The sequence below is a fragment of the Drosophila bipectinata genome, chromosome XR (assembly GCF_030179905.1).
Source record: "Drosophila bipectinata strain 14024-0381.07 chromosome XR, DbipHiC1v2, whole genome shotgun sequence".
In the NCBI taxonomy this organism is placed as follows: domain Eukaryota; kingdom Metazoa; phylum Arthropoda; class Insecta; order Diptera; family Drosophilidae; genus Drosophila; species Drosophila bipectinata.
In genome coordinates this window covers 5055144-5067935 of record NC_091735.1, presented here as the reverse complement: position 1 = coordinate 5067935, position 12792 = coordinate 5055144, and the positions used below count along the sequence as shown (strand labels likewise).

General features: G+C 38.5%; 1 protein-coding gene across 8 annotated transcripts in view; it reads right to left on the bottom strand.

The window, feature by feature from the left end:
• LOC108120074 (ran-binding protein 16) overlaps positions 1–12792 on the bottom strand; it is a 476341-nt gene that overhangs the window by 270478 nt on the left and 193071 nt on the right. For 7 of the 8 annotated variants that reach the window (XR_011444253.1, XM_043211189.2, XM_070283005.1 and 4 more), the window contains 8 exons: positions 9871–10017; positions 9128–9807; positions 8775–9067; positions 8566–8719; positions 8079–8484; positions 7811–7949; positions 7672–7749; positions 7533–7594 (listed from right to left, as the gene is read on the bottom strand). Coding sequence is in view for 7 of the 8 variants with exons in the window: in XM_043211189.2 (XP_043067124.1) it covers positions 7533–7594; positions 7672–7749; positions 7811–7949; positions 8079–8484; positions 8566–8719; positions 8775–9067; positions 9128–9807; positions 9871–10017 (1959 nt within the window). In the remaining variant the exon portion in view is untranslated. The remainder of the gene's footprint in view (positions 1–7532; positions 7595–7671; positions 7750–7810; positions 7950–8078; positions 8485–8565; positions 8720–8774; positions 9068–9127; positions 9808–9870; positions 10018–12792) is intronic. The other variant, XM_043211190.2, reaches the window with a different exon arrangement.

Here is a 12792-nt window from a genome sequence, read left to right as displayed (position 1 = left end):
TGGCGCTGTTACTGCTTCCTCTTCACAAACTTCTTTTTTATACCACAATTTCTCTCTGTTGCGCTACCAACAACAAACGGCGCGGGCGTTAATGGGAACGGTTGACGTTTTTTTAATTTCTCTAATAGTTTACTTTACAACAACTATGTTTAACAAAAACTATTTCCAAGGCGAGTTCTTTACATCTTATCTTCACTTGTGAATATGCAGCAACAACAAAAGGATGGTAATCGAGACTTTGGCACTGCATCGCTACCCATCTTCTTATTAATTTTTGCTGGGTCACCCGCTCGTGCTATCTTTTCGCCGAATTAAGATGTTTTTTTACATATTGGACGTAAAAGTGGATCATTGCTGCGCGTGGATGTGCCAGACTATGAATGTTTTATGTTTTCACCTGGCACTGGATTTTCTTGCAACTGGAGACTCGCAGGGCTACGTTGCGTCTAATGGAAAGATCCATGTTTCCTCGTCGGCTATCTTCCAAGATATGCGTATTGGATATGCCTCCACATGAACCAGTTCCAGAAGAGTACTTTCATCATAACCGCCTAGCCGTCCAATTCCCTGAACCTATAATTCGTACTTGGAATCCAATAAAAGCATAAAAGTTCTATTCCAAAATATATCGGGAATGAGAACCAAGTCCCGGATGTTATTCATTTTTTTTCGATGTAATCATCCTTATGAAAACGTGGCTCAAGAACAACTTTAGCTCCTCGAGTTCTCCGAGCCCAACTTGTACCGAGTTTTTTGAGTAGACCGAGGTGCATCCAGTACCCAGTGTGTGCGAGGAGGTGGTGTGATCATCGCTATCGCGATCACTTCAGGCTATATCACTGCGCCTTACGGAGGCCGACCCGCTACTGGATCGGCTCGCTGTTTCAATCCATGGCATCCATGCCATAGAGCGTCGTATATCCAAAAATAGTGTAATTAGTATCTATCATGCGCATATGGGAAACATCATCAGTGTCTGTGCTAGAACGGTGGACCCCACTGCTTTGATGGTAGCTGGCGGTTTCAACTTAAGCTCTATTGTCTGGTCTCAGGACCCAGAGTCACCCTGCATGCTACCACTAAACATACAGCATATAGAAAATCCATTTCATACAACGAAAATGGACGCAAAAAATTCTTGCGACAGGCCCCAGCAGCCCCAGAGCGAAATCTTACTCTCTTTCTTACGCTCATCGTTCGTTCATCTTACGCTCATATTCTCATTGAATGCTTTCTGTTTCTCAGTCTTTGAAAGGAGCGCGATGAAGAAGGTTGGTCTGCGCTTGGATTGATCTTTGTATGTATGCGAGTCACACATTCACATACACGGGTGTAAGTGTGCGTGCGAATTCGTTTCGAAGCCAGCGCACACAATTTTTGATTTTTCTAACTTTTTAAACTTGCTACCCTAACAAAATTCAGTTATTCGTTATTCAAATAAATGTAACATAATTCAAGTTGGAAAAACTCAGAAAAAAACTAAACAAAAAAAACACTAAGAAAATAGTAAAAACAGTTCAAAACCAAAAGTATAAAATAATTATTCATACATTCGCTAAAAAACACTTTCATTATAATTTACCTTTCGGTCAAATCCCTCTTTAAAAAAGAATATTAAAAGACTCCTTTTGCTCAACAGAAGAAAATAAATGAATGTATGGAGGTTATAAAAACCATTCGAGACATTCGGCTGCATTTCTCATTTCAAAAGCACTCTTCTTACTTCCCACCCCAACTCACTCGGTTTAAAGCAAGAGAATGCCCATGAGTTAGAATGCTTTCTTACTCTCTCAATTCGTTGTGTCTCTTGCACTCACTCATACTTAATCTAGTTATGTATGTATAGGTGGCAGTGAGTCAGTTTAGTGTGTCCTATTCGGAGTCTCATAAATTTAATGGTATCTATTCGAGAATAAGTGGGATTAAAAGATCGATATTGTTCTGTTTTTTTGTTTTGATCAGTTTGTAGGGAACAGATGTGTTGTTCCAGCTTAGGTCATTTTAGGCTTTCATGTGATTACTAATGTATTTTAGAGTATCGGATATGTTGTAGTTTTTTTCTGATATTTGTGGAAGTGTGGTTGCTTGCTTAGCAGCCAGTGCATATAGGAAAATTTCTTGTTTGCCTTTCCGGATATCTGCATGAGTGAAGAATGGCTGCTACTTCAGCGGTGAAAATGGTTGATAGGTTGGGAGTATTTGCTGAGTTATGACGTGTTGTGTGGAGGTTACGCTGTAGGTAATTCCCTTGTCGGATTTGGAGCCATTTGTGTATAAGAATGTGCGCTTTTTGAGGGTATATTTGATTTCTTGGACGTTTATATTGGTGGTGTGTTTGATAAAGAGTGTTTGATTAAATAAAGAGTGTAAGGATTTGTTTATTTTAGAAAAGTTGAAGGACCATGTTGGCGTGGTTTCTTTTTAATTTGTTATGGGGCAGTAGCATTAGTGTAGTAGCATTGGTTTTCAGTGTTCAATAGTATCTTTTATTGTGGATGTCAGTTTTGGGATTCGTTTTGCTTTTGAAACTTTTGCAATAATGTGTTCTAGAGGGGTTTTGTTTGAGGTGGATATCATTTTAAATTTTTTTTAATATAGAATGTTAAGTTCTTTGTTGTATAGGTCTTATGGTAGATTCGTATAGTAGGTTGTTTATCGTTGAGGAACGAAAGGACCCGAAGGCTATTCTATTAGCTGAATGATATATTGTTTTTAACAAAACTTAACAAAAAGTTTTGATTTGGGTGCCTTTCCATACAGAAATAACCCATAATCAATTTTTAACATGATAATTGAGTTGATTATGTAGATAAGGATGGGCAAAATCTCATTTTCCATAGCACGCGTGCATAGGGTAGGAAATTCTGCCGTAGCGCTGCCGGCACACTAACAGTGTGCCGTTTCTTTCTCGTTTAAGAATCGCGTTGGCTTTTTAGTAAGCTATTTTGTTGGCTGTGTTTACATTACGACACATATTTTTCCTGGCTATTTTTTTTGTTGTTTTTTAGAATTTGTAGATCGGTGTCCCACCAGGGGACCTGTGTGGGTGAGTTAGGATGACATTGTGATATGGATGAGCGCTGTGCCTTATGATACCAAGAATCAGCAAACCTTTGTACCAGCTGATTCTTGGTTCTTGGTTGGTGATTCTTGGTTGGCTGAGTGATAGTATCTGGAGTATCTGTGGTCGGAGAACTGTTTGCTATGTTTTTGATAGAGAGGCCTTTATCAATATTTAACTTTTTTTTGATAATGGAGGAATCCGATGATTCATTTCCAAAAAAGTTGGATTGAGATCGGGAAGTGATCATTACCTCCTGAGAGTTGATTGTCAATTGTCTATGGAGACAATTGAAAAGGTCAATATGTGAGGTGAAGTTGGTTGGGGAGTCATTATTGGTTCTTGTTAGCAAGGATTGGTTTTTAAATTTAAACAAATAAAAAATTTAAACGAGGTTTCCTCGTGCGTTATTATTTTGTGATACCCAACTTTTGTGCCAGCTGTTGAAATCGTCTATTATTAGGCGAGGAGTGTTAATATAGTTGTAAGTGTCTTGCAATTCTTGTAGGGTGAAAGGTTTGTTGGGAGGTATATAACTAGAAATTATTGTGAATTTTATTTTAGATTGTACTGTAACGGCGACAGAGTCAAAGCTTATATTGTGGATTTGGGCTTGTTGTTGTTGCTTAGAGATGTGGAATAGGAGGGCTACACCGCCATAAGCGTTCTTCGAGCTATTTATGTGGTACAGAGTGAAGTTTATTGGGATCGGAATATAATTGATAGAATGAAGGTGTGTATCTTCAATGGAAATTATTTTAGGGTTTTTTTTATGAATATTTGTAGGTGGATTGAGGTATCCATTTATGTTTAGTTGTAATATTTTAAGCATGTTAAGAATAAGAGTATAAGTTAAGGATAACTAGAACTAGAATAATTTTGATTAATACAGGGTGACAATTAATAACCCGGACAAACTTTAAAGCAATCTATTATAAATGTATTATGATGCAGCCCTTAAGTAAATGCATTTATCGATAGCTTGTACTTTTCTGAAACAAATATATTTACATTTTTGTGATTCCCATCAATTTGATATTTGTTTCGGGATGTCTAACAATCGTTGTGCAATTTTAAAACTGTTTCAACAAGGAAATCGCCAATGCGACATTGTTCGTTTGCTTGGCATACCAAAACAAACGGTCTCTGACGCTATCCGGCAATTTAATGAGCTTAGCCATGAAGGTGACCGTCCCGGACGAGGCAGACCATACACCGCTAACACTTCCAGAATTCGCCAGATCGTGAAAAAGCGGATCACTCGGAATTGCAGAGTCTCGGTCAGAGAAATAGCCCGTGAAATCGGAGTGAATCGAGAAAGTGTTCGGTTGATTGCAAAAAATGAACTTAATCTCAAGCCCTACAAGCTCCAAGCTTCTTACGGATGACAATAAGCACGTGAGACTCCAAAGATGCCGTCAGCTAAAGCGTCGGGCCGCAGGACAAAAATGGGAGCGTATTCTCTTCACAGACGAGAAGATATTCACCATCCAACAGGCGCACAATCACCAAAATGACAGAAGCTGGTCGGCTGAAGCTCCAGGTACCTCTGCAATAGAGGTCTGCAGGAATACATTCTTATTGCCTCAGCCATAGAATACATCCGAATGGAATAGAATGAATGAGTGCAAGAGACACAACAAATTGAATGAGAGGAAGTGAGAGTGTGAGAAAGCATTGTAACTCATGGGCATTCTCTTGCTTTGAAACAGAGTGAGTTGGTGTGGGAAGTAAAAAGAGTGCTTTTGGAATGAGGAATGCAGCCAAATGTCTCGAATGGTTTTTAACACACTCTATGCATTCATTTATTTTCTTCTGTTGCGCAAAACGCTTCTTAAATACTTCCTTAATAATGAGGGAATTGACCGAAAGGTGAATTATGATAGAGTGTTTTTTTACTTTGGTTTTTAACTGTTATTATTATTTTCTTAGTGTTTATTGTTTAGTTTTTCCAAATTAAATTATTTTGCAAATTTTTTTAGCGGCAAAATTGTGCTGGAAAATTATTTATTCATAAATATTGAAAATATTTTTACATTTATATAAGTAAAATATGTAAAATAAAATATACAGCATAATAATGAATATTTCTGGAAAAAAAATCAATGACTTAATTCACTTTTGAATTATTTTATTATCAGCGTCTAAAAATACAGGCAAATATGCATAGTTGTATCGTACATTCTAGAATGCATTCGAAACAATTCGAATGCGAACTGTAACTCTAACTCATTCAATTCGGTTTTTATCCCCCGAATGTTGTGCGAGTGAGACCTACACAGTCGCACTCACTCATTCATTAATTTTCGTCTCAGCATTCTATCTCACTCAATTCATTTTCGAGGCTGTGCATTTGAATGTCGTTTTTTAGCTATTCATGCAGACCTCTACTCTGCAATAATCGAGCCCCGTCAATGTGAGCAGTTTTTAATGGTTTGGGGAGGAATATGCGCCACCGGTAAAACACCCGTTGTTTTCATTGATCAAGGGGTCAAAATCAATCAGGAAGTGTACCGCCGGGACATTTTGGAAACTGTTGTGCTTCCTTGGGCCCAGCAGCACTTCGGTGATACGGAATGGACGTTTCAACAGAATTCAGCGCCAGCCCATAAAGCCAAATTGACTCAGGACTGGTGCAAAGCCAATTTTCCGCACTTTATCACATCCAGTGAATGGCCACCTTACTCGCCAGATCTTAATCCGATGCACTACAGTGTGTGGTCTATTTTGGCCACATAAGTTTGGAGGCGCTGAAGCAATCATTGCTCCGAGAATGGGATCGATTATCGGAAGAATACCGGCGGCCCATTGCACTAAATTTCCAGAATAGTTTAGGGCTCTGCATCGCAGCCCAAGGAAGCCACTTCGAAACCGGCTGTTAACACAATACCTATTTAAAAGTTGTGTATCTGCATTTTTTCTCAAATAGTTTCTTAAAAAGTTATGATCAAAAATGTTTGTCCGGGTTATTTATAGGATGACCCTGTATACAATATTATGTATAAATTTATAGGTTTAAGTCTTCATATGTACTCATTGTTTTCTTGTATTAAAGATATCTTGCATTTCTTGCTAGTTTTCTTTTCGTAGAGTAGATAAAACCTTTGAGGGAGTTCCGAGTTTTGTGCTCTTCAGCGTGGACCGGGAAATTTTGAAACGACTGAATTTTTAGTAGTGTCTGAACACTAAAAAAAAGGTTTTGGTTTTGATGAAGGTACCAGATCTAAGTTTTTTTCAGTTTTGACTGGTCCATTACAGGTGAAGTCTATCACTTTTGTTATGATAAACGGAGATATTTTATAAAATTTTCCATTATCAGTCCTAGCAATTGCCATGTATTTTGGTTCACTTTGTATCAAGTTAATTGTTGTCAGCGGTCGGTCGGGTGGTCGAGACATTGTAGTAATTTTGGGCTCAGGCCCTGTGGTGTGTAAGTACATATAGTAAGTTCAGCTGTTTTTTTGTTTTTTTTGCGATTAAGCGCGGAGAAGTTATTGAATCGGGTGATCTGTTTATAGATTAAGCTGATAAGCCGTAGCTTGGATTTTAGGTTAGTCGCACGTCTTAACTCTTTGAAGCTCGGAGTGAAACTGATAATTATATACAAGTATGATAAACTAACTTTGGCTCTAACGTTGGATAATTTTTTATTAGATTTTACACGAAACAAATAATTTAAATAATTTAAAATACTGTACCAAAACAACGAAGAAGAAAAGCGCGAAACCATTTTAACATTTTTGAACCAGAGCTACAATCGAGAAGTTCGGATGAGGGTATTAAAGATATCCACGTTTTTATGCAGACAGCTGCATAGCTGGACGTGACTTATCAACCCGGCTGTTATATAAAGTACATATGTACTATATGGAGTATACAATATATCCCTTTTTCTAATAGACTTTAAAAACGATAAACTTTTTAAACAAGAAAGTATTTATTTACTATAGAGCATTTAAATTCTTGTTTTAAAAGTCTATTCTTTTAGTCCATTCTTTTTAGGGCCTGCAGATAATGTGGTTATGGTGGGTAGTAGTACCCACTCGGAATCCTAAAAAAGTTTTCAAATTGGAACGCAATCGACAATCGGCAATCGGGTAAAATACCCACTTGAAATCCCAAGAAGTTTTCAAATGTACCGCGTGGAACGCAATCGACAATCGGCAATCGTGTAAAATACCCACTCGGAATCCTAAAGAAGTTTTTAAATTTACCGCATGAAACGCAATTGACGATCTTTTTTTTTTAGGGAAGCAAAAATTTCTAACTACACACTCCGGCTAAAAATGATTGCCGGGCATGCTAGAGACTATTACCTGACTATATTATAACTACACTTTAACTAATATTTTTAGGTATGAACTCTCAGTGAAAAAATTTTTGTTGCATGGGTGCGTGTGGGTGCAACAGATGAACCGGGTATAACCGGAAATATCAACATTTTTTATTTATTTAATATTTTTTTACGTACCTTTAAAAATTTTATATTTTCATGGGTCAAAGTATGAAGCTTTTTTATTGGAAATGTGTTCGCTGAAAATGCCGAGACCGATACAATTATTACAAGAGTAAATAATTTGAAACACTATTACGAGAACATGTATTATTACCTTTTATTTGCAACTGTTTAAAAATATAAGAAACAATGCTATCCAAAATGGTACAGCAAATAATATAAGTTGCAGAATCTGTAAAAAAGTAAAATATGATTATACGATTATATATGATTATCTATGATTTAAAACAAACCGGATGCTTCAATTCCCTTTGTAAGAGTTTCTAATATGTACATAAATGCAGATGGTTCCAATGCGGCAAGATAAGTAACATGTTCTTGGGAAAGACAATTTAAGAAATTGTAATATGATGTTGATAGTTTGGGGTATTCCTGCAATTAAATTTACAGTCGAATAAATTAAAAAAAAAAATAAAATTTAGGTAAAATCGCTAAAAATTTAATGAGTTTTTATCGCTGAATTTAGTTTTCAAAAATTTAAAAAATTGTGAAATTACTTACGAGCAAATCATTTTGGTTTATAGAAAGAATTAATTTTGCAATAATATTAAGAACATTGTCTAGCGTATTGTCTCCATATAATTTAAAGATACCACAATTTACATAGTTTCCACCAAGAGAGTTTTTTAAGATTAGAAAGCATATAGAAATTCCTTTAAGTTTCATAGAATATAGTCGATCATAAGGAACTTCAAGCTGCAAGATACAATTTCCATATAAACAAATAAGCTTCGATGCCTCTCGAAATAATAAAATCCCAATAGGGCTTGACACATTGCCTGACAACCGCTGGGTACGACAATGCACTAGCTCGGCAAAGAGTTTTAAAACTGGCGTTGTAACCGCTGGATCGTGTGCCCAAAGTTCCACAGCCCGCAAAAATATTAGTAAATATTCTGTATAGTACCTAGAAAAAACAATCGTACATTATCGTACATTATTCATTATCAGAGGTATTTTTATCAAATGTTTTTAAAATGATACGTACAGCCAATCAAACAACATAGTATACTGAATTCGAGCGTTCAATGGTAAAGCCAATCCACGAAGATCGCGCGCCAAGCCAATTACCGCATTTTTAGCTTCATCGTTAGGGTATCCATTTGTTTCCATAAGTACAGTTCCAAGAAATTCAAATTGACCTAACATTAAAGTATATTTTGAATTTGGTTGGAGCATATTGACAAGTTAACTTACTTGTTAATGGCTTCAAAAAGTTGTAAAATCTCTCCTCGTCTTCGCCCAAATCGAACATCAATAACCGCCCCAAAGATGTATAGAACATAGTTCTGCACTTCATTTCACTTAAAGAAGAGTTGGTTCCTAGGAACGGAAAGTGTTCGCAGGTGTGATGTGTGAGCATAAATTGTATTTCATCTAGTCGTGCAAGCTTTCGCACTGAATTGAAGTGAAGAGAAAGATCCGAAAGTAGCATAAGAGTCTTTGAAATAATCGGTTCAGATCGACCCCAAAACTTTAGGTTTGTAATACTGAAAATTAAAAAAAAAAGTTAGGCTAGATGACTAAATATAAAAATATTTGTTACGTACATTTTACGATTTATAAAACTTAAAAGCATTTGTTCATCACTTAGTCCAAAGACTTCATTTAATCTCTTGTACACATTTGCCTTTTGCGCCTGTTCACTACTATGCATTTTGCGAACTTGGTCCAAAAAACTTAGAATTGCAAGCTCAAGCTTTTCGCAGCCAGCTTGTGGCAAACGAGTATCTGTTAAACTTATTAATTGTAAAACTCTAATCACTAGATCAGCATCCATAGTGTCTTGTTCGTCGCTTGTCGTAACAGAAAGCCGGCCAACAATAGCCGATCCAATTATGTACACCAACCAAGTTAATTGCAACTCACGTACAATAACATCTTTAGGATTAAAATTGGGAATCTGAACCAAATTTTCATACTCACGAGCTTTTATATCAAAATGTTGCACTAAAAGTTGACAAGTCTTATTATATTCGCATCTTTCAATTACAGACAATTGGTCTAGTTGCTGCTGCACCATACAGAGGTCATCTAATGGATCCTCCAAATTGTCTCGCACAATAAGAGGAACAGCATCTAATCGTGATTCAATGTACGCCTTGACAACTTCTGGTGTGTAGGTACCAAGTAAATGTGGATCAGGAGACTTAACGTATGGAACAGAAGCTACCATCCGTTGCCAAAGAGTAAGTAAATAATGAACACTATTTGGAGCAAAAAGCCACAACTGAAGGAGAAATAAATTGTTAGATATTTTATTGAACGCACTTTCTTATTTTTTAATACATACATGCAATGATTGCACGGTGAACTTTGCGATTAGTTCGATTGCTTCTGGGTAACAAGGCACTGCTATCAATTCACCCAATTGGTAATTTGATTTAAGGCGAGCAAGCAACCTGCAGAATTCGTGATAGTTTTCAGGGTCATTTAAGCCCTTATAAAAGACAAAGATAAAATAAATATAATTATTTAAAAAATAATATAAATTCTTGTTTTGTGGAGCTTTGCTTAAATTAGTTGAATTTGTATAAATTAAATGTGTGTGTAAATAAAAAAGAATAGTTTTTTTTTTTAATTTTTTATGTATAATTAAGTTATAAGTTTTTAAAACGAGATGTGCATGCATATTTGCTTATCTAGGCCATTAGTATTTGTATGTATGTTAAGAAAAATTTGTGCTTATGTAATTGAGGTCTGCATGGATGCATTCTTATTGCCTCAGGCCAAAGAAGCATCCGATTGGAAAAGAATGAAAGAGTAAAAGACACAAAAAAAGTTGAGAGAGTCGGAGTGAGTGAGTACAAGAGCATTCTCATTTTTCGCTATTCTCTTGTTTTCAGTACAAGTGATAGGGTGCATTCTTGAAACACTTCATTCATTCATTTATTTCCTTCAGTTGGGTAAAACGTTTAAATTATAATTCAGCAATAATGAGTGAGGGACATGATGTTGAACCTGTGAAAGCTGCAGAGAGCGCGGCCGACGCCGCCGATTATAGGACCCCTGCCAGAGTATGGTCTGGAGGCCAATGCTTGGCCGTTCAAGAGTACCTCCTCCGCTAACTCACCTGTCGGTGAGTACGGACCAGGAAGTCAATCTTGCGCCGAATAATCTTCTGAAGGAAGCAGCTTATCTGCCAGATACCCCCGGCTGAGATGGAAGCATTGTGAAGGATGCTGAGGGACCGGAAAAGGATTCTGGAAAAGTTGAGTCTTGAAGTACCTGCCCACGCTGACAAGGAGAAAGAAGTGGTGCCGCAGAGAGAAGCCGATTCGTCAAGAAGACATCGTCTTCGTTTGTGACCCAGCTGTACCTCGTCGAGGCTGGCGGATAGGCGTCTTAAAGGAAGCCTTTGCTGGAGTGGATGGAGCAATCGGGCGAGCCAGCGTGCGAATCATGGTTGGAAATTGGTCTCGCTGGATAATGCGCCCGTTTCCAAATTGGCGGTTTTTTTGATTTGATTGAAGATGTTTTTCACGAAGGTGAAGATGTCGCGGGTCGAATGCGATGCCAATAGTTTAGCTTAGTATTTTCTTATCGTTTGGTATTGTGCCCCTATGAAGTAATTGGGCACACTTATATAAAGTTGGCGCGCGCGGTTAGTTTTTCGTCAAGAGTCATGGAATGTGGAAGATGAAACTGCGGTAAGGCGTTTCTTAGACGAAATTTGAACTATTATTGAATTTTTAACCCCACCACAGAATAAAATATATGTATATGTTTTACGTTGTTCGATGAGTATACAATGCACTAATGGCTCTGGCATTGCGCAGCCATTAGTTAGAAAGTGGTAGGAGCACGCCTACACGTGAGAAACCCGAACGAAGTGATTGGATTGGCGGACTGGTGGACTGCATTGGCGACTGGCGTTGGTGGCTTGGCATTTGGCGGCCATTTTGTATGGCGCTTGGCGGAGTTGAATCGCACCCTAGTGAAAGGGTAGCATTTGTGGCGCGAACAGCGCAAAGTTTACTGGAAGCAAAAGGTGTTGCTGGATTAATTCCTGGACGAGATGCAGCGCTCGCCCAGAAGGAGTCCTCGACTGAACGATGAAGATATCCAAACATTGTGGGTTTCAGTTCGTGGCTGACGGACTTAGCTAATGTGGGCTGCGTGGAAGCAGACATTGACTTAAAAGAGCCAAGGCGTCGATTGTTTTAATCTAGCATTGATCGCGATCAGGATGAGAAACAGAATATGCCTCAGCAGTTGTCCAATGTGTTAAGACAGCGGATCTGGACAACATGCCATTTGGAACTGCCTATGGTTCATCGGAGTCACACCTACAGCGAGGTGGTGGATCGTGAGGTCGCATCTACTTTGCTTTACGTGCTCACAAAGCGGGCACATGACTGGATCCGACGCTGTGTTGAGAGAATGTCATGTCAGTGGATGCAGGAGGAAGTATCACCGAATTCTTCATGAAGGACGCAATGAAGGCTTCAGGAGACCATCACAGTGAGGAGGAATTGGAGAAGCGAGGGAAGGCATCCGAGTAAATAAAGGAGCATCTTCATCTGTGGATGCTCATGTACTCCGGAAAGAAATTTAAGCTATGTCCACGAGAACGCAGAACGACCACTGTTCCGTGTATTGCCAGTGACGCTATACGGAGGTGGGAAGCGGGAAGTAAGATACGTACGCGCTGTTGGGTGAAGGTTCCTCTGTGACGATGGTCGACAAAGAGCTGATTGAGTAGCTAGGCGTACAGGGCGACGAGAGACGCCTTGGACTTGCCTGCTAGCAAAGTCATTGGATGATAACGTGGAATGCATCGTGGAGGACTAATTCGAGACCGAGAAGACCGAAAGACAGAAAGACCGATTTTGGTGTTGGCGTCAGCAGTTGCAGCCAGCGACGACGTGAGGGCATAGCAGATCTTGGAGGACACTAAGGTGCGAGTTGGACGTCGATAACAGACGGGATTATTGTGGAAAAAGGATCACATTGGGCTGCCATGTAACTATGGCGTACAATCGGCTGGTCAATATCGAGAAGAAAACAAAACGAACGGTCAGTTGACAAAGCAATATTTAGATCTTTCACCAGGTGCTGATCCAACCTGAAGATAGATGGGTGCAACGATTCTTGTGAAGAAACGGGGATGACCCAAAGCTTATGAGTTTTGCGTGATGACCTTTGGAGCTATATGCTTACCGATTGCGCATCATGTGAAGACTGTGAATGCTATGTGGACAGTTTCGCCACA